The sequence below is a fragment of the Procambarus clarkii genome, chromosome 34 (genome assembly GCF_040958095.1).
Source record: "Procambarus clarkii isolate CNS0578487 chromosome 34, FALCON_Pclarkii_2.0, whole genome shotgun sequence".
Lineage (NCBI taxonomy): Eukaryota > Metazoa > Arthropoda > Malacostraca > Decapoda > Cambaridae > Procambarus > Procambarus clarkii.
In genome coordinates, this window is record NC_091183.1 from 42553743 (window position 1) to 42573772 (window position 20030).

The 20030-nt window shown below is 45.8% G+C and overlaps 2 protein-coding genes across 9 annotated transcripts in view; one reads left to right on the forward strand and one right to left on the reverse strand.

The window, feature by feature from the left end:
• Dmtn (transmembrane and coiled-coil domain 2 protein Dmtn) overlaps positions 1 to 20030 on the reverse strand; it is a 230668-nt gene that overhangs the window by 129181 nt on the left and 81457 nt on the right. For 5 of the 8 annotated variants that reach the window (XR_011230323.1, XR_011230327.1, XR_011230326.1 and 2 more), the window contains exon 2: positions 957 to 1099. The exons of the other annotated variants lie outside the window; for them this stretch is intronic. The gene's annotated coding sequence lies outside the window, so the exon portion shown is untranslated. The remainder of the gene's footprint in view (positions 1 to 956; positions 1100 to 20030) is intronic. 8 annotated transcript variants of the gene reach the window in all.
• LOC138371067 (mucin-22-like) lies at positions 12499 to 18839 on the forward strand. Its single transcript, XM_069335722.1, has 5 exons — positions 12499 to 12524; positions 12950 to 13090; positions 15283 to 15323; positions 15498 to 15734; positions 17668 to 18839. Exons 1-5 carry the CDS (start codon positions 12499 to 12501, stop codon positions 18837 to 18839), a joined length of 1617 nt encoding a protein of 538 aa, XP_069191823.1.

A 20030-nucleotide genomic window follows, 5' to 3' on the forward strand; every position in this document is an offset into this window, starting at 1 on the left:
GGATCCCAGACGCTGCCTTAATCGACTGAGCTACGACATGGTTAAAAAGAATTGCAACCGGGAAAATCCTCCTGATTTACCGCGGGTCCTGCAGCCTCTCCGAGACACAAACCAGGATTTTACCCAATTCCCCCCATGCACCCGAGCTCTGCCAATAGGCTGTCCTCTTCGCCCTTACTTCATTACACATTGGTCATATGCAGGCGATGAGTCACAATAACGTGGCTAAAGTATGTTGACCAGACCACACACAAGAAGGTGAAGGGACGACGACGTTTCGGTCCGTCCTGGATCATTCTCAAGTCGATTGTGACAATCGACTTGAAAATGGTCCAGGACGGACCGAAACGTCGTCGTCCCTTCACCTTCTAGTGTGAAGTCTGGTCAACATTGTTCATATCATTGGTCCTTTCTCATCCATCACCTTACTGGTTCACATGCCACTAACTCCATCCTCTTTACACACCACCTGCCTCTTTCCCCCGTCATTTTAACATTTCCCATTGTATTTCCCTTTTAAAAATAGTTGAGTTCGTTCTTTTAATAAAAAGATTTAATTTCAAAATGAACTTCACAATGTCTATACACCAGAACTGACCAAGTGTGAGGCCTGGGTGTACCCCCCCTCTCCTCCCCTACACAGCTGTTTCCTATATTAACATATAGGAAATGTTTCCTATATTAACATATGACAACAATTAACATATCACTCAAGCCTCTCAATATCAGAGGCAACGTTTTCAGTATAATTGGTATTTGGTGTGTGAGGGTACCACCTCTGGTGCCAATGTGGAGACCCATAGCCTCGGAGAAGAAAATAAAAAGTATTCAGAGGAGACCTTGTGGTTTCTCACTGAACACTAATATTATCTTCTCCTACCACCCCCATTCTTTTGTATGTACACACATATATTTGCTTTATTTGAACTTTGTTATTTGGTATTTTGTATCCTTACTTGTATAGTCTCCGGGCTGACTCAGCAGCGAGCGGGCTGGTGTTTACAAAGGTCTGCCGTTCACTGAAGAGTCCAACTCCACAGACCCACACCAGCCGGCGACCCTTTGCGTCTCCAGTCCTTGTTACAGCCGCTCGTAATACCTGCAACAAAAGACACATCAATTACTTTAGTGTACCAAAAATGGTCCCCGTTTTCTTTTTCATTGTTTATATTCGTTCCCCGCGGTTTACACTTCATGTAAACCGCGCGACTCACGAGGCGGCCTGATCAAAACATGGTTAATATGCGTGTAGCTGTAAACCAGCGTCAGCTGAGTCTTTGGGAAGACCGACAAAGAGGTCTACCGTCACCAGTGTGGTACAAAGACTGAACACCCACCAATGTGGTACAAAGACTGAACACCACCAATGTGGTACAAAGACTGAACACCACCAATGTGGTACAAAGACTGGACACCACCAATGTGGTACAAAGACTGGACACCACCAATGTGTACAAAGACTGAACACCCACCAATGTGGTACAAAGACTGAACACCACCAGTGTGGTTCAAAGACTGAACACCACCAATGTAGTACAAAGACTGGACACCACCAATGTGGTACAATGACTGAACACCACCAGTGTTCAATATGAAACTTGCGAAGCACAAAACTAGAAATATTGTTGAGGTTTCCAACAAAACTTGTGCCTGAATTACGAGGACAAAGCTACAAGGAGAGGTTAAGGGAACTTAACCCTCACAATCCTGAGGCATGGAGGAACACGGGGGACATGGTTAGGACATACACAGCCCGTCCTCCAAACAAAGATCCAAAAGTGATTCCATGCACCCGCCAAACCCCCTGTTTATGAATGAAAAGCGGTTTACACACGACTCTCAACTGCTGACGTTCGAACATATCCGGAACAAGTGCTTCACTGACGAATTTTGTTCGAATCACAACACTATAAATGCTTCACCCACGTACTACAAATACAAATAATCGCTAACTGAACCTAAACACCTAACCTAACCTATCCTATGCCTATATATACACAATAGTCAAATATATTATAATATTAATTTATACTTGAGAAAATTCCCGTTTTGAATGAACAGTATGTTAAAATTTATGAATGCGTCTGTGGGGTCGACCGCTGGATGTAATGGACTTGAGTCGAGGACGGGTTGGACGGGTTGGACATACAGGATACTGAAGGGATAAGACAAGGTCGACGAGGACAGCGTCTTTAAAGTGAGAGAAAATAGGATAAGATTTAAATTTAAATTATTAAATTTTGCCCCGAGGGGCGAGTTTATTGGGCAGCGCCACTCATTTTGTGTGTGGACGCCATAGCAGCATGTACAACACTCCCCAATAGGAAGGAAACCCACTGGGTTGCTCATCCTATCATTTGTACCCAGACACAGCTGGGACTTGCTTAACTGTCTCAAGGGAACAGCTCAGTAGGACTAGAGTCAAAGAAATGTAAACATTGTCAACAAGTGGAATGCCCTGGAAGCAGTAGTTGTGGAAGCCACCTCCACCCACATCATGCCAGACACCACTAAGAACTGGAACGTCGTTGATACCTGCTTGATGGGGTTCTGGGAGTTCTTTTACTCCCCAAGCCCAGGCTTGACTCGTGAGCTTGGAGCGGCCCGCAGGCCCACATACCCACCACAGCCCGGTTGGTCCGGAACTTCTTTTAGAAAACAGTCTAGTTTTCTCTTGAAGATGTCCATGGTTGTTCCGTCAATATTTCATATGCTCGCTGGGAGGACGTTGAACAACCGTGGACCTCTGATGTTTATACTGTGTTCTCCGATTATGCCTATGGCACCTCTGCTCTTCACTGGTTCTATTCTACATTTTCTTCCATATCGTTCACTCCAGTACGTTGTTATTTTACTGTGTAAATTTGGGACCTGGCCCTCCAGTATTTTTCACGTGTATATTATTTGATATCTCTCTCGTCGTCTTTCTGGTGAGTACATTTGGAGAGCTTTGAGACGATCCCAATAGTATTCTTTCGAGGTGTTTGTCGAGTTCTCTCTTGAACACTGAGAGGCCGAGGAAAAATAGATTGGTTAGAAAGGCGGGGTCCAAGAGCTAATAGCTCGACTTTGCAAGCACAAATAGCAAACACAAATAGTAAATACACACACACACACATACCAAAGAGCCAGAGCTCAACCCTCGCAAGCACAACTAGGTAAGTACACACTTAAGGAACAGGTTATGGAAGCAAATACTATTCATAATTTTAAAGCTAGGTATGATAGGGAAATAGGACCGAAGTCATTGCTGTAAACATCCGATGCTCGAAAGGCGGGATCCCAGAGTCAATGCTCGATCCTGCAGACACAAATAGATAAGCACAAATAGGTGAGTACACACACACACACACACACAACCTTTGTGAGTACACACACACCCTGTGAGTACACACACAACCTTTGTGAGTACACACACACATACCCTGATCTTCTCCAGGATGCAACCCCACAACAGTTTCCTAACACTAGTACCTATTTACTACTATGTGAGCACAGGAATTTGGTGAAAGGAAACATGCCTAACCATTGATTGTTGCCGCCGGAGGCGGCTTGTTTATTGTGCACCCCATACCCATCCTGTGAGCGGTAGCGCAAAAAGCATTACAGAGGGCACAAAAGGTCTTTATCAGACCTCATCTTAGATTATTACATAAACAATTTCATCTATCCTTCACACCTTATAGTTACAATGTCAGCTAGTTACAGAGAATGTTCCATTTCAAAAGCCATATATTTACAGTAAGTCATTATATATTAATGGTAAGTCTTATCGCTAATACCTAATAGTTCGACCAATGGAGATATTACAGTCATAGGGGAGCTTCTGTTTATTATTAGTCTTCACAATACACTACTTGTTTCTTCATCTCATATGTCGTTTATCTACTGGAAGCGAAATATGGATACAGTGCAAGGATTTCAGGTATTTTATCCTTAGTAATAAGATAGGTTGCCATATCATACAGCGTGAGCGGAGATTTATCTCTAAATGACTCAATTTTACAACAATCCAAGATATAGTGTTCGAGTGTGTGTCCCTGTCTTTGTCCACACACTTTACACTTTACTTCATTTAGATCCCTATACAAGCCGAGCTGCCACAGATACTTGTAGCCAAGTCTTATACGAGCTGTGACAACATCTGTTAGTCTACTGACTTTGTTACTTGCCCCATACACATGTTTTACTTCACACATTTCATTGTGATAAACAGTGGACCTGCTAGTTCCAGTTTGCACCGTTCTACTTTCTTCAAATCCATCCAGGAGTTCTCGTCTAATGACACTTTTAAGGGACCTATTTGATAACTCAAGATTCCGTTCAATACTGTCATTATTTACTGCAGCCTTAGCAAGGGCGTCAACTTTGTCATGTTCCTGCAGGCCAATGTGAGAAGGAATCCACAACATTTTTATATTTACCCTCTTGCTAAGTATGCTTATATATCTACTTGCTATAGCTTCCAAGACAAGCCCGTTATTACTTGACTGCAAACTGTTTATTGCTAGTAGTGAGGAAAGGGAGTCGGAAATAATTAAGCTGTCTACTTCAGTGTTGTCAATAATTTCGAGTGCTACCTGTATTGCTACCAACTCAGCTTGCATTGTGGACGCCCAGTTACTAATTCGGATATTCCTTTGAATTGTGCTGCCATCGGGTTGATGAGCAATAACAGCACTTCCTGCCCTCCCTGTAGCTGTATTGAGTGATCCGTCAGTGTATATGGTCTGTGCAATGTTGTTTTCAGCTTGTATATTGTGAATGTGTTCTATGGTGCTTAATTTAGCAGCAAGCTGAGCATGAGGGTTCTTTGTGATTAGTTTCTTGGTGGGGTATGCAGGGGTCAGGATGTCAAAAGGTACTATCTGCCAGGGTGGAAGGAAGTGCTGTACTCTTTCATCTATGTATACACATCGTGCAGTCCCATCATTTTAATATGAGTGGCTGTTCTCTGAATCCATTTAGACTCGCTGGTTCCATTTCGTACGTGTTCTAACAGACCATTTCTGTCCCATCCGGGAATCGAACCCGGGGATCCCCAGGGTTCGAGACAGGGTTGCCAGATTCAAATTGCTAAAAGTAGCGAGCTGATGGTCTAAAAGTAGCGAATTTGTAATAAGAGTAGCCCAATTTTTTGTTTAGTGACTGATACGGGTTTCAAAGTAATCTATTATGATATATAGAGTACATTAAACGATTTTAATTGCTTTATTAACATTATCTCTGCATATATATATATTTAACCAATATGATAATAGGATAACTTACCAATATTTACTGTTTGAAGCTTAATGGGTGTGAAGTCCTTCCACGTCTTTACAGTTGAAGATTACCAAGATCTTGATCTGCATCCACAACCTCGTTCTTGTATATTGCAGACTCATATTTAAGCATTGACATGAGTGGTTCAAATGACGAGCAACAAGTTACATTTTCTTCAAGATATGTTTTGATACTCAAGACTGATGTCAAAAGCTCAAGTCCCATTCCCATTCAAGATTCCTCAGTTTAGTTTTCACAGACGTTACTCTCGAAAATATCCGTTCAACCAGGGCATTACTGATCGGCAAGCTGTATATTTTCAACACAAACTCAGCGAGGTCAATCAGTATGGGATCGCCAGCAGTGTTCTTGACAGTTATTGTCTTGGTCTAAAATGACGATTCAGATGTCGGAATTTGTCCCTCATAAATGTTGGACTAGTCAATGGTTAACAGTAGGCGCCACTGACTTTCAATTTCACTAAGCTTAGATTGGTCAGCTAATACTAGCGGAAGTTCCGAAAATGGTGGCCATGTAAGCTAGGGCATATGATAGGTAACAGATTTTTCACCTTTTTTTATAGTTTCAACATAGAATACGAGAAAGAAGCTATTTGCAAGCTTTCATTAAAAAATTATCGCATTTTTGACCAGACCACACACTAGAAATTGAAGGGACGACGACGTTTCGGTCCGTCCTGGACCATTCTCAAGTCGATTGTGATGAGGACAGGTAGGGACAGGCATTAAATAGGCAAGAGAGAGCTGAGGAGGAAAGTCAGGTGTAGGGGATAGTAGTAATGAGACATGCAACAGGCATTCAATTTCTAGTGTGTGGTCTGGTCAACATACTTCAGCCACGTTATTGTGACTCATCGCCTGCATATCGCATCTTTCTTGAACACTTTGAAACTTTTCCTGGGTTGTAAAATTGTTTTGTCTGTTAGTGGCCAGAAGTGTTGAAAATTCGTAATCAAAGTCCACTTTCTTCAGGGGCAGATACATAGAATTGTAGTCCAAATTAACATGAAGCTTTCATGATGAGGACGAACGATTCTTCTGAGTATTCCAAGAGTGAAGTTTTCTAAGACAGTGTGAAGGCTATTCTGATCTGCTTCATCTTTTGATAAAGTCAATTCATCCTTTCAAAATCATTTAGGATTGGTTTGAGATGTGAAATATAGCTTATTGGAGGGATCAGCGTACATTGAAAATAGTTGCTTTGCAACATATTTATCACAAGAGGAAAAAGCTATTTGGTAATGAGTTGTTAGAGAACCCCACTGATCAAACGGCCGCTTTACACTACCGCTCCTTGCCAACCATAGTCTTCCTGACAAAGGTATTAACTGTAAGGGATCTTTCCCATCAATTATCAATCTGTAAATTTCTAGATAACTTTCTCCCCTTAATGAAGATCTGTGGAACCAGGTGTAGCTTTTGGGATGAAGTATTATTAACAATTAAGGTTGGGAAATCCATTGCCCCTGGGGAGGATTACCTTGCCTTGCGGTTACTTTTTCTTTCAAAGATTCCTAGGATCAACGTCCCCAGGGGCCGGTCTCTGACCAGGGCTCTCCTGCGGTAAGTGGTCTAGTCAATCAGGCTGTTGGACTCGGCTGTGATTTGTACAGATTATATTATTAAAGCATAAATAATCATTGAGTTTCTTAATATTAACAGCCCAAAGTAGCCCAACTTGCGTTTAAACTAGCCCAAAAAGTCGCAAGTAGCGATATTAAAAATTTGGGAGCGTGGGGGCTCTCAAAAGTAGCCCAATTCGCTACTTGTAGCCCAATCTGGCAACCCTGGTTCGAGAACGAAGACAGCGTCACTAGGGTGGCTGATCCACACCAAGAAAACAATACCAAATATTGACGATACCTGATTATAATCACGAAGGAAAACACGTTTCTCATTTGTGAGGAGGCAGACCTGAGGGAGGGGGGGGGGGGGGGGGGAGAGAGACGAGTGGCTCAGTTGACCTCGCCCTCCTCCCTAAGGTTACTCACCATCCCACAACCCAAAATTAGGAGTTCCACTCATTCTATACACGGAAGTCAGAGGCGTGCCGGGCGCTCCCGGTGGACACGTGCGCGACCCCGGGGTTATTGCTGCCGGCACGCGAGCCTTGTCAACCCTCAGTTGTTGCACACACCGACCAGGAAGATGACGGGTAGAAGGGCCATAGAGGGAGAAGGAGAAGGCGTAGGGTGGAAGAACAAGGAGAAGACGTGGAGTGGGAGAATATAAGGCTCAGAGAACCAGAGGATTGGTGGGCATGTAAACCAGCCTCCCTACTTTACTTAAGTTCAAATACGTTTATTGAGACTATCAAACAACATCTCAAGAGGACAGAGTAGCGTAGGCTATTTCTACCTACTCACAACACCTACACTCAATCCCTCCCTCTCACCCCCCCCCCTCTCCCTGAATGTGGGGGCGGGGGGTTCCTACCCCACCGCTCTTGAGGAGGCTGGCAGGATCAATGTCCCAGCGGCCTAATCTCTCGCCAAACCTGGTGACTGATGCTCTCACCGGAGTCTGACATAAGGGGGTCACGGCCTAGGTGATAAACACGCTTTTCCAAGTGTTTATCAAGTTATCTCTTGGACGCCAAAAGAGCTCAGCTAGTTTTTGTACTTACCTAGTTGTGCTTGCGGGGGTTGAGCTCTGGCTCTTTGGTCCCGCCTCTCCACTGTCAATCAACTAGTGAACAGGTTCCTGAGCCTACTGGGCTCTATCTCTATCAAGTCCCGTATACTTGAAGGTCGGTCCCCTCATGTTTACAGAACTATCTTTTGCACTTCTTACATCCTTACTTTTCAATGGCACTATTTTGCACATTCTGTCATGCCCTCTGGTCTCGAAAGGTAAATGAAACAGGTTCCTTTAAGATATTCCAGGTGTGTACCTTATAATGTTCAAGGTTAGGTTGAGGAGATATTAAGAGGTCACAAACTACTTCAACTGTGAATGGCCCTGGTAGTCTCGGTGGCACTAGTGTATCATATAGCCCTGGGGCCAGATTCACGAAAGTACTTACGCAAGCACTTACGAACCTGTACATCTTTTCTCAATCTTTGGCGGCTTTGTTTACAATTATTAAACAGTTAATGAGCTCCGAAGCACCAGGAGGCTGTTTATAACAATAACAACAGTTGATTGGCAAGTTTTCATGCTTGTAAACTGTTTAATAAATGTAACCAAAGCCGTCAAAGATTGAGAAAAGATGTACACGTTCGTAAGTGCTTGCGTAAGTACTTTCGTGAATCTGGCCCCAGGTATATCAACCAGGTATCAACCAGTGTAAAGTGTAATTCACTACAAACAACAATCGTTACTTTGGCATAACAAAATTATCTTGTTATCGGGCTTAAGAGCTTCTCTTTCCTACAACTCACGTCTCACGTTACTGTGAGAAACCTAGAGAATTGTTGTTGTTTTAGATTTAGCTACTCAGAACAACATGTCCATGTAGCACGGGCTATGGTGAGCCCTCTACATCAACCGAGAGGATGTTGTTATAGATTCAGCTACTCGGAACAAGTTCCAAGTAGCACGGGCTATGGTGAGCCCGTAATGGACTTACGTGCTACAGGAGCGGTGCCAACCGAGAGGAAGGGACAGGTAAATAAATAAATAAGGCAAGAGTGTGAGATGAAAAAATAATTAGAAAGTAAGAGAAAGGAGGAGGTAAGAATAAGATGAAAAATAAGAATAGCTTCCTCTCTCAGGCAACAGGGCTTCTCCTCTGCTCTCACTTAACGCTCCATATTCCTCATTACCTGCCACATTTATGGCTGGAATTTACGTAGGCCTTTATGGCAACATTACTGAAGCTTCTTCAAGGCATTTGGTGTAGGCTTATCATCATCATCTGTTCGAACTGTGGTCATTACCTCCGGCGTCACTTGCTGGTGATCCCGGAGGCTCCGGGGTCCAGCATCCCACCTGACCTGTCCCCTCACACCTTTCTGCCCCCCCCCCCCGGCCATCAATCCCTCCCTCCCTCAACACACACACAACCGAACCGACGACAAAACTACCAATTCTTCCTGTACAAAAACTATTCAAGAGGAGAAAGACCCAATTTCCATTTCAATGGCGCAGGAATTTTCCCTCTGGCCCATTTGCATACAAATTACTCGTCGAGGGTTAATTACAGAGGGGAAATGACACCGAGGGGGAAAACAGCGGCCGAGTGAGCCGAAAAGCCGGCTGGCAAGACGCGAGCCGGCTGGCAAGACACGAGCCGGCTGGCAAGACGCGAGCCGGCTGGCAAGACGCGAGCCGGCTGGCAAGACGTGAGCCAGCTGGCTAGACACGAGCCGGCTGGCAAGACGTGAGCCGGCTGGCAAGACACGAGCCGGCTGGCAAGACACGAGCCGGCTGGCAAGACACGAGCCGGCTGGCAAGACGTAGGCCAGCATCCACACTCCACCTGGAGTTGACCTGGAGTGGCCCCAGACCTCGTGTAATCAAATCCCGCTCGCGTGGAAATGGATTGGTTTTTCAAGCCGGTAAGTGAGGTGAAGGGGCTTGCTGGGGGAGAGGGATAGGGAGAGTGGGGGGAGCTGTTCTGAAGGATAGGGTCAGAGTGGGGACTGTTGTGAAGGAGAGGGTCAGAGTGGGGACTGTTGTGAAGGAGAGGGTCAGAGTGGGGACTGTTCTGAAGGATAGGGTCAGAGTGGGGACTGTTCTGAAGGATAGGGTCAGAGTGGGGACTGTTCTGAAGGATAGGGTCAGAGTGGGGACTGTTCTGAAGGATAGGGTCAGAGTGGGGACTGTTGTGAAGGAGAGGGTCAGAGTGGGGACTGTTCTGAAGGATAGGGTCAGAGTGGGGACTGTTCTGAAGGATAGGGTCAGAGTGGGGACTGTTCTGAAGGATAGGGTCAGAGTGGGGACTGTTCTGAAGGATAGGGTCAGAGTGGGGACTGTTCTGAAGAATAGGGTCAGAGTGGGGACTGTTCTGAAGGATAGGGTCAGAGTGGGGACTGTTCTGAAGGATAGGGTCAGAGTGGGGACTGTTCTGAAGGATAGGGTCAGAGTGGGGACTGTTGTGAAGGAGAGGGTCAGAGTGGGGACTGTTCTGAAGGATAGGGTCAGAGTGGGGACTGTTCTGAAGGATAGGGTCAGAGTGGGGACTGTTCTGAAGGATAGGGTCAGAGTGGGGACTGTTCTGAAGGATAGGGTCAGAATGGGGACTGTTCTGAAGAATAGGGTCAGAGTGGGGACTGTTCTGAAGGATAGGGTCAGAGTGGGGACTGTTCTGAAGGATAGGGTCAGAGTGGGGACTGTTCTGAAGGATAGGGTCAGAGTGGGGACTGTTGTGAAGGAGAGGGAGATAACAGGAAGGTGTTGTTGTTGGAAGATCTTAGTTTTAAGCAAAATATTAAAGTAGCTGTCACAACTGCAAGGAAAAAATGACATGCTGGAGAAATACGACTCAAATCACTGATTGTATTTATCAAGACGCTAGTGGTCTCTAGGCTGGAATACTGTTGCATACGAACAGCCTTGTTCAAGACAGTATGCAATCCATTCAATAAAACCGTGATATTTTCGGGATCACTTAAGATCCCAAGTAACCTTAAGAGGTCACTTGGGATCTTACGCGATCCCAATCAGACTGTGGTCACGTCTCTTACAAGCTTGATACCTGCTTGATACAAGCTAGAGTCTTTCAGTGTCCATCTTAAGAGAAGCCTTACGCAAGCACGTACGCGGTCACATTCACAAATGGAATTAGTTAACAAATGTCAGCCATACAAATACCTATTATTACAAAACTTGGCAATGCTGCAGTTTTCAGGTCTCTGGGCCTTTCTTAGTTTTTCTAAATCTAAATTAATGTCTTTAATTTGTATGTTTCTAATAACTGCATTCTAATAATTAGTTAACAAATGTTAACTAATTAACTTGTTAGCTAATTAACTTGTTTGTTAAATAATTAAGTAGTTAACGAACGAAATGCAGTGATGTGGTGGAGGCAGACTCCATACACAGTTTCAAATGTAGATATGATACCAGCCAGTTGATTGACAGTTGAGAGGAGGGCAAGAGAGCGCGCGCGCGCACACACACACACACACACACGCGCGCGCACACACACACACACGCGCGCGCACACACACACACACACACACACACACACACACACACACACACACACACACACACACACACGCACGCACGCACGCACGCACGCACGCACACGCACACACGCACGCACACACGCACGCGCGCACACACGCACGCGCGCACACACGCACGCGCGCACACGCGCGCGCACACACACACACACACACACACACACACACACACACACACACACACACACACACACACACACACACACACACACAGTGTACGTGACTGGCAGGTGTATCACACACCTGTCTCTCACTTCCGGTGCAGAATGGGCAAAACTCATTCTATCAAACATTCCCCATTGGACATTTCTCTACAGCAGATATAACAACACACACAGCAGCAACTCTCCTGCTACGGGAGACATCTCCCGTCATGCAGGGTGCAGTCGCACCTCCACAGATCTCTAGTATCATCTATTGATACTGGAAATGGCTCAAAAGGGCCACCACTTATGGGCTATTCATGCCCGTGCCACCTTTTGGGTGGCTTAATCTTCTCTCTCTCTCTCTCTCTCAACTGAACCAATGAAGAGCAGAGGTGCCATAGGCACAATCAGAGAACACTGTATAAACATCAGAGGTCCGCGGTTGTTCAACGTCCTCCCAGCAAGCATAAGAAATATTGCCGGAACAACCGTGGACATTTTCAAGAGGAAACTAGATTTATTCCTCCAAGGAGTGCCGGACCAACCGGGCTGTGGTGGGTATGTGGGCCTGCGGGCCGCTCCAAGCAACAGCCTGGTGGACCAAACTCTCACAAGTCGAGCCTGGCCTCGGGCCGGGCTTGGGGAGTAGAACAACTCCCAGAACCCCATCAACCAGGTATCAACCAGGTATCAACTCTCCTGCACTGACGAAGAGTTACCCAGTCCACATCAACACCCAGCAACGCCATGACCACCTCTCCACAAATCTTTTAGTCTTGAGGTTCACTGCTGTCCGTCCGTCCGTCCGTCCCCGGGGGACTCTCCCTCACACGGCAGGACACAGCCAGATTTAGGAAGATTTAACTTTTCCGGCCACTTCGGTGTCCTGGAATCTGGCTCGGGAAGACCTGTGCAAGTTTAGGAAGAACAGAGATGGAGGTAGAAGAAGAAAAGGAGAGGTAATTATAATGAGAGCTATGCCCGTATGACTATACAGCACTTTGAAAGGATATGAGGATAAGGATTTAGGATGGAGGAAAGGAATGGTGCCAAGCCACTTGGGCGGTCGGGGATTGAACGCTGATCTGGAGGAAGTCGGACCGTTGCTCTACCGTCTGGTCCAGCCATTTGGATCGTTGGGGATCGAACGTCAATCCTTAAAGGAGCAAGGCTATCGTGGAGGGTTGTTTAGTTTAGTCAATTTATTATGTACCCCATACCCATCGTGCAAGTGGTAGTTTATTATGGGTCTCAGCAACATTATGCAGTTTAACATATAAACTGTCTCTTCACAGTTATCAAACTAACATAACTATAACCTCAAGAGATCTTAACACAGTTTGATATACAAGTCAATTACGTACACTCTTAACTTGCTTTACAGACTACTAGTAGTAGGCATCCATCGGTCTCAAAAAACTATGGAGTTGCGCTCTGGTGTCGGCCTGGTCTGGAGTGGGGGAGAAGCTGTTACCCAGGCAGCAGGTCCCCCCTCTCCACGGCGCCGAAAGTCTCCAAAGGAAAGGCAAACATGTTTCATTACACTACAGACTACTACAGTGTAATGAAACATGACAGTTTTCTTCAGCAAAGACCTAGCGCTTCAAGCTCGCGCAGCTCATCCTGCGTTCTACGATATGATTATTTCACGTGTATCCGGTAACGGCGAGTCTTTCACTCGTAGCACGTAATGTGTACACTTCTTCGATCTCCCTGCCTTTTGAGTCAACATACCTTAGCAGGACCTGACAATGGGACGGGTGGGCGGGTCTCGGGGCCTAGCAAACAATAACAAACTTGGTATCACCACAGACACTGTGGGAAACGAGCGAGATCAAAGTATCCCTGATTATTAAACATTACCAAGCCGGGGAGGCGCGGACGACTCTCACCTTCAAATCGCCCGATAACTGGATGGAGATTCTCGGTTGATAGGCTATTGCTTCGGTTAGGCCCATCATGTCCCTGAGGCTTTTTAACAGTTCTATCCTGTTTTCTGTTTGAATGATACAGCTGCCACACTTCAGCAAAAATAAAATATCACATTTCTGCAACTGCAAAGGACTATTATCAAGATAGTTGTATAGGCAAACGGGAATGTCCAAACTTTTCTCCAGAATAACCTTAATGGCATTCTCTGCAAGCTTCGCGCCATAGTTCAAAATAATTATTTTGCCTGGTGAAGAATTAAACCAGTTGGCCGCCATGTTGACACCTTTGGCCAATGCTGCCATAGGCTAATTAGGTTAGCGCAATTCGACTATCTAATAATACCAGACTAAGTCACTTGTACCCAAGCCATATTTGTATAAATTATCAATAACCTTAACTCTGCCAAGGTTTCTGTCGCACAGAACTACTAATAACTAAGGCCTGTTCTCATTCTCCCAACCGTGAAGTTCTTGCACCATTTGTTGAATAACCCAGGTAACCTCTGGGTCTCCCAAATCAACAACAAACGCATATTTTACTCTCTGGATACGGTTGGTACGCATCTTAAAGTGCTACAGAAGCATATGATAGGGAATGTCCTGGCGTTTGAGGTATTACTTTTTACCACAAAAATTGCACTAGAAGTCAGCATTTTGGGTCACCCAATACGGGTTAGCCAACGTCCCACAGAAGCACTCGACTCTGTTGGCGTCGCCAAGCACACAAATATTATCATGCAGCATGTCCACCTCAAACGTCACCTCTTTGTTTAAACCTCGACCGAAGGTGTCCTTTTCTTCCTGGTAGGCGGGATTCCTGAAGCTCTGATACTATCGATCTCCTGAAGGCAGGCTGCTGGCTGCCTCGGCCGCCTGGCTGGAGCCGCCACACTCCTGGCCTGGTTGTGTATACACTTGATGGAACTCGTGGCCAGCGGAGTCAAAATACTTTACCTGTAATTGACAGTAGACTGGCAGGGAAGTTTACATTGCCTTACACACAATTGTAAACTTGCTCTCCCCACAGACATCACGGGCAAAGAATTCTACCATTTTGGTTCTGATAATTTTGTATTGATAAACAGTAGGGGGAAGGACGCTAACTATCTTCCAGCCCTCTGAGAGTCGTATCTTCACACGGACCTGATATGCTCGTTTCTGGGTTAATCCCAACATATCTGAAAGATGATCTGATGTAACAGCCAGGTTTTCCAAATCCAAAACTGTACTACCCGACGCAGTCAAGGTTTAACAGATCTATTTAGGCAATTCCAGCAGATTGTCATTAAGACAATTATACAAGCACATACTTTGGTCCACACACGTATTCACGAGGGCATTGATGGCATCCTCCGGGATCTCGGTGCCATTTAGCATAACGAATATTTTACCTGGAGACGAACTAACCCATTGGGCTGCCATGTAGAGGCTGTGGGCCAGTACAGACGAAGACCGTCCACAGAAACGTCTCCAGGCCTCCCGGAAGAACTGGAGGCAAGTATTCCTCGGCTATCCTTCACTAATGTCACTCGAGTACAGATCAATAACCCTGACGCTGCCACGGTGTTCGTCAAACAAATAACCATTTATCTAAGGTCTCGACTCCCTATGCCAACTGGAGAAGGCTTACACCACTAGCTAAACAACCTTTCTAACTTTCAGGTTTCTCTAATCTAGTATAAACGCGAATTTAACGCGTTCGTAATGGTTTGTGGGCATCTCATAGTGTAACATTAACATACAAGTATTAATGCAACTATTTCTGATGCATTATTTTCTCCGGCAGAAATTGCACCAGAACTCCGAGGCCTCAGTCACCCAGAAGGGGTTAGCGAGGGCGCCACAGAGGCACTCCTGTTTATGTTCTTCCATCACAATTGGAATATTTCCATGCAGCTAATCCACTACAAACGTTACACACGCTCTTAATTCCAAACAAGGTCCAGCCTCGGTATAGGGAGAGCCACTTGGGGATTTTACGTCTTCATAACTTTGGTTGAGGTGATTTCCGACTTCTTCATAATCCTGGGCTGGGCGATTCTCGACGTCTTAACCCTGGTCTGGGCGATTCTAGACGTCTTAACCCTGGTCTAAACGATTCTCGACGTCTTAACCCTGGTCTGGGCGATTCTAGACGTCTTAACCCTAGTCTGGGCGATTCTCGACGTCTTAACCCTGGTCTGGGCGATTCTCGACGTCTTAACCCTGGTCTTGGCGATTCTCGACGTCTTAACCGTGGTCAGGGTCAATCTCTACGTCTTCATAACGTTGCTCGGGGTGTTTCTCGACCTCTTAACACTTGCTGAGACAATCCTCGACGTCGTCTTACCCTTGACCGGGATGAACATCAACGCCCATGACGCAAATCTCTGACTTTTAATGAAACATTTAAAGCAATTAATGAATACATAAATATTGTATATATATTACGATATATAAATATATCGCTTACATTTAAAAAGCAAGGTTGGCAGAATGTAAATTATTTTGATGGTCGAGGGGACATGGACGACTGGTCCAGAGGTCTATCGGTGTAGTCGAGTGGTCCTGAGGTCTATCGATGTAGTCGAGTGGTCCTGAGGTCTATCGATGTAGTCGAGTGGTCCTGAGGTCTATCGATGTAGTCGAGTGGTCCAGAGGTCTATCGATGTAGTCGAGTGGTCCATCGATGTAGTCGAGTGGTTCTGAGGTCTATCGATGTAGTCGAGTGGTCCAGCGGTCCATCGATGTAGTCGAGTGGTTCTGAGGTCTATCGATGTAGTCGAGTGGTCCTGAGGTCTATCGATGTAGTCGAGTGGTTCAGCGGTCCATCGATGTAGTCGAGTGGTTCTGAGGTCTATCGATGTAGTCGAGTGGTCCAGCGGTCCATCGATGTAGTCGAGTGGTTCTGAGGTCTATCGATGTAGTCGAGTGGTCCTGAGGTCTATCGATGTAGTCGAGTGGTCCTGAGGTCTATCGATGTAGTCGAGTGGTCCTGAGGTCTATCGATGTAGTCGAGTGGTCTAAGATGTGTCAAGGTGATGTAGTTTTTCTCTCAAATAACACGTGTTTGAAAAAAATCCTTTCACCTGATGCCTCTGTTAACCCAGTAGTCCATAGAACCCTAGCAGTTAGGCAACTGCTGTGGGTTGCATCCTGCGTAAGGTTAGGTGATTATCAGGAGAAAGCGCGAAGCCTGTTTTACCATCCAGCACTAAGGAGGGATATGAGGACCAGGAGCTGGGATATGAGGACCAGGAGCTGGGATATGAGGACCAGGAGCTGGGATATGAGGACCAGGAGCTGGGATATGAGGACCAGGAGCTGGGACATGAGGACCAGGAGCTGGGATATGAAGACCAGGAGTGAAGGAACGAGGCTAATTAACTAAGACAATTAGAGATAGAACACCGACCCTTCAAGTAGCATGACCTTCGCTCTAACGATCATTTAGAGGTCAGATGGTACCATCCCGCCCTAATTCACCTCAACTATGCACTCGTCAGCCTAATGTAAGTCAAGAAACGAGAATCTCTCTTTTTTCAACACTGTAACCATCTTCACTATTCACTACCTTCACCACTGTAACCATCTCCACCAAACAGTAATCTCCACTGCTGTAACCACACACACACACACACACACACACACACACACACACACACACACACACACACACACACACACACACACACACACACACGAAACAACTACACCCAAACCCCTATTATCGACTCTCAATCCAGGATTCTGAATTCGGGACAGAAATGGGTTTTGAGGTTTCCTCACAGCTGATGCACCTGTTCACCTAGCAGAAAATGGGTTCCCGGGAGTTAGGCAGCTATTGTGGGGTGCATCCTGTGGAGGGTCGACCTGGATAGGGTTCACTGGGTTGGACCTGGACACAAGCCTGTTACCAAGCCTGTTTCACCCTATGCCCCTGTTAGCTAGCAGTAAAATAGGTACCTGGGTGTTAGTCAGCTGTCACGGGCTGCTTCCTGGGGTTGGAGGCCTGGTCGAGGACCGGGCGGCGGGGACACTAAAGCCCCGAAATCATCTCGAGATAACCAAGAAGATAGGCCTAAGTACAGGCCTCAGGTCCAGCCCCTTGATTCAGACCGTTCTCTCGAGTTGAAACAACGTATATAAAATGGTGTACTACAACAGTTAAACCTAACATAACCGAACCTAGGTTTTCTACGCCTTGAAACCCTGAATGTTGAAACCCTGAATGTTGAAACCCTGAATGTTGAAACCCTGAATGTTGAAACCCTGAATGGTGAAACCCTGAATGTTGAAACCCTGAATGATGAAACCCTGAATGTTGAAACCCTGAATGATGAAACCCTGAATGTTGAAACCCTGAATGTTGAAACCCTGAATGTTGAAACCCTGAATGATGAAACCCTGAATGTTGAAACCCTGAATGTTGAAACCCTGAATGTTGAAACCCTGAATGATGAAACCCTGAATGTTGAAACTCTGAATGTTGAAACCCTGAATGTTGAAACCCTGAATGTTGAAACCCTGAATGTTGAAACCCTGAATGTTGAAACTCTGAATGTTGAAACCCTGAATGTTGAAACCCTGAATGTTGAAACCCTGAATGATGAAACCCTGAATGTTGAAACCCTGAATGTTGAAACCCTGAATGATGAAACCCTGAATGTTGAAACCCTGAATGATGAAACCCTGAATGTTGAAACCCTGAATGTTGAAACCCTGAATGTTGAAACCCTGAATGTTGAAACCCTGAATGTTGAAACCCTGAATGTTGAAACCCTGAATGTTGAAACCCAGAATGATGAAACCCTGAATGATGAAACCCTGAATGTTGAAACCCTGAATGTTGAAACCCTGAATGATGAAACCCTGAATGTTGAAACCCTGAATGATGAAACCCTGAATGATGAAACCCTGAATGTTGAAACCCTGAATGTTGAAACCCTGAATGATGAAACCCTGAATGTTGAAACCCTGAATGTTGAAACCCTGAATGATGAAACCCTGAATGTTGAAACCCTGAATGATGAAACCCTGAATGATGAAACCCTGAATGTTGAAACCCTGAATGATGAAACCCTGAATGTTGAAACCCTGAATGATGAAACCCTGAATGTTGAAACCCTGAATGTTGAAACCCTGAATGATGAAACCCTGAATGTTGAAACCCTGAATGATGAAACCCTGAATGTTGAAACCCTGAATGATGAAACCCTGAATGTTGAAACCCTGAATGTTGAAACCCTGAATGTTGAAACCCTGAATGATGAAACCCTGAATGTTGAAACCCTGAATGATGAAACCCTGAATGTTGAAACCCTGAATGCTGAAACCCTGAATGTGACCCGCTGTGATTTATAGTACCCCGTTATATGTCCATTGGGGATTTTGACGTCAAAATGCGATGTCGTGTAAGAGAGGAACTGGGTGGCCACTCCGTTAAAAATGAAACTGTTTTCCCTGACCAGAAACTACACACCCAACCATCCCATCTGACCTAACGAGGCCGATGAGTCCGACGTCAAATGACGGTGCTTTATCCTGCTTGATGGGGTTCTGGGAGTTGTTCTACTCCCCAAGCCCGGCCCGAGGCCAGGCTTGACTTGTGAGAGTTTGGTCCACCAGGCTGTTGCTTGGAGCGGCCCGCAGGCCCACATACCCACCACAGCCCGGTTGGTCCGGCACTTGTTTAAGAAAACAATTTAGTTTTCTTTTGAAGATGTCCACCAGGAGACATCCAGAGAGATCCATCCATTCCACCAGGAGACATTTAATTCTTACTAATACATCGGATTTCTAACAGATTGGTCGATTCTGTAAAGAAGATTTCGTACAAAAGATAGATGAGATGGTAGATTGTTCTGCCACCGACAAAGGGAATAATAAACAGCCCGTTGTCCCTAACTATACTAAACCACTACTCCGCTAGCCACGCCTACCCCACCCACCAAAGGTCCACACCCCACCCACCAAAGATCCACACCCCACCCACCAAAGGTCCACACCCCACCCACTAAAGGTCCACACCCCACCCACCAAAGATCCACACCCCACCCACCAAATGTCCACACCCCACCCACCAAAGGTCCACACCCCACCCACCAAAGGTCCATACCCCACCCCACCATAACCAGCAGGTCTGCCACACAGGAGGTGAGCGAGGGTAATCTCGTTAAGAGAATCAGGCAATGCAGTTATGGACCCGAAGAATGCATCACGCCAGTCACGGTACGGCGGGTTACGCCCTTCCGTCACGCGTCGCGGCCTTCCGTCGCGTCACAAACGCTTGCGTCACGCGTCGCATCTGGTCCGTTAACAAGGATAACAGGTTTCCGGCTCTCAACCAACTTCCCGCCTGCTTAAATATTCAATTAAATGTAAATTTAATTAAAATATTAAGATAAGAGAGTAAATAGGAGAGGACTCCAGGGGCTGAGATCAGTGATAAGGGTACAGACTCTCACCTCATGATCAGAGCGTGAGTGGGAGGTCTGAGTGTGCTGGTCCCTGATTACCTACGTCTACAAGAGAGATTCTGCTCCTGGGACCCGC

Bases quoted from the DNA above. Each gene is read 5' to 3' on its own strand.
- LOC138371067 (XM_069335722.1), top strand. From the start codon at position 12,499: ATGGAGGTAGAAGAAGAAAAGGAGAG. The intron at 13,091-15,282 runs GCAAACATGTTT...TTTCTCCGGCAG, and splicing joins CGAAAGTCTCCAAAGGAAAG to AAATTGCACCAGAACTCCGA. The intron at 15,324-15,497 runs GTTAGCGAGGGC...ACTTTGGTTGAG, and splicing joins GCCTCAGTCACCCAGAAGGG to GTGATTTCCGACTTCTTCAT.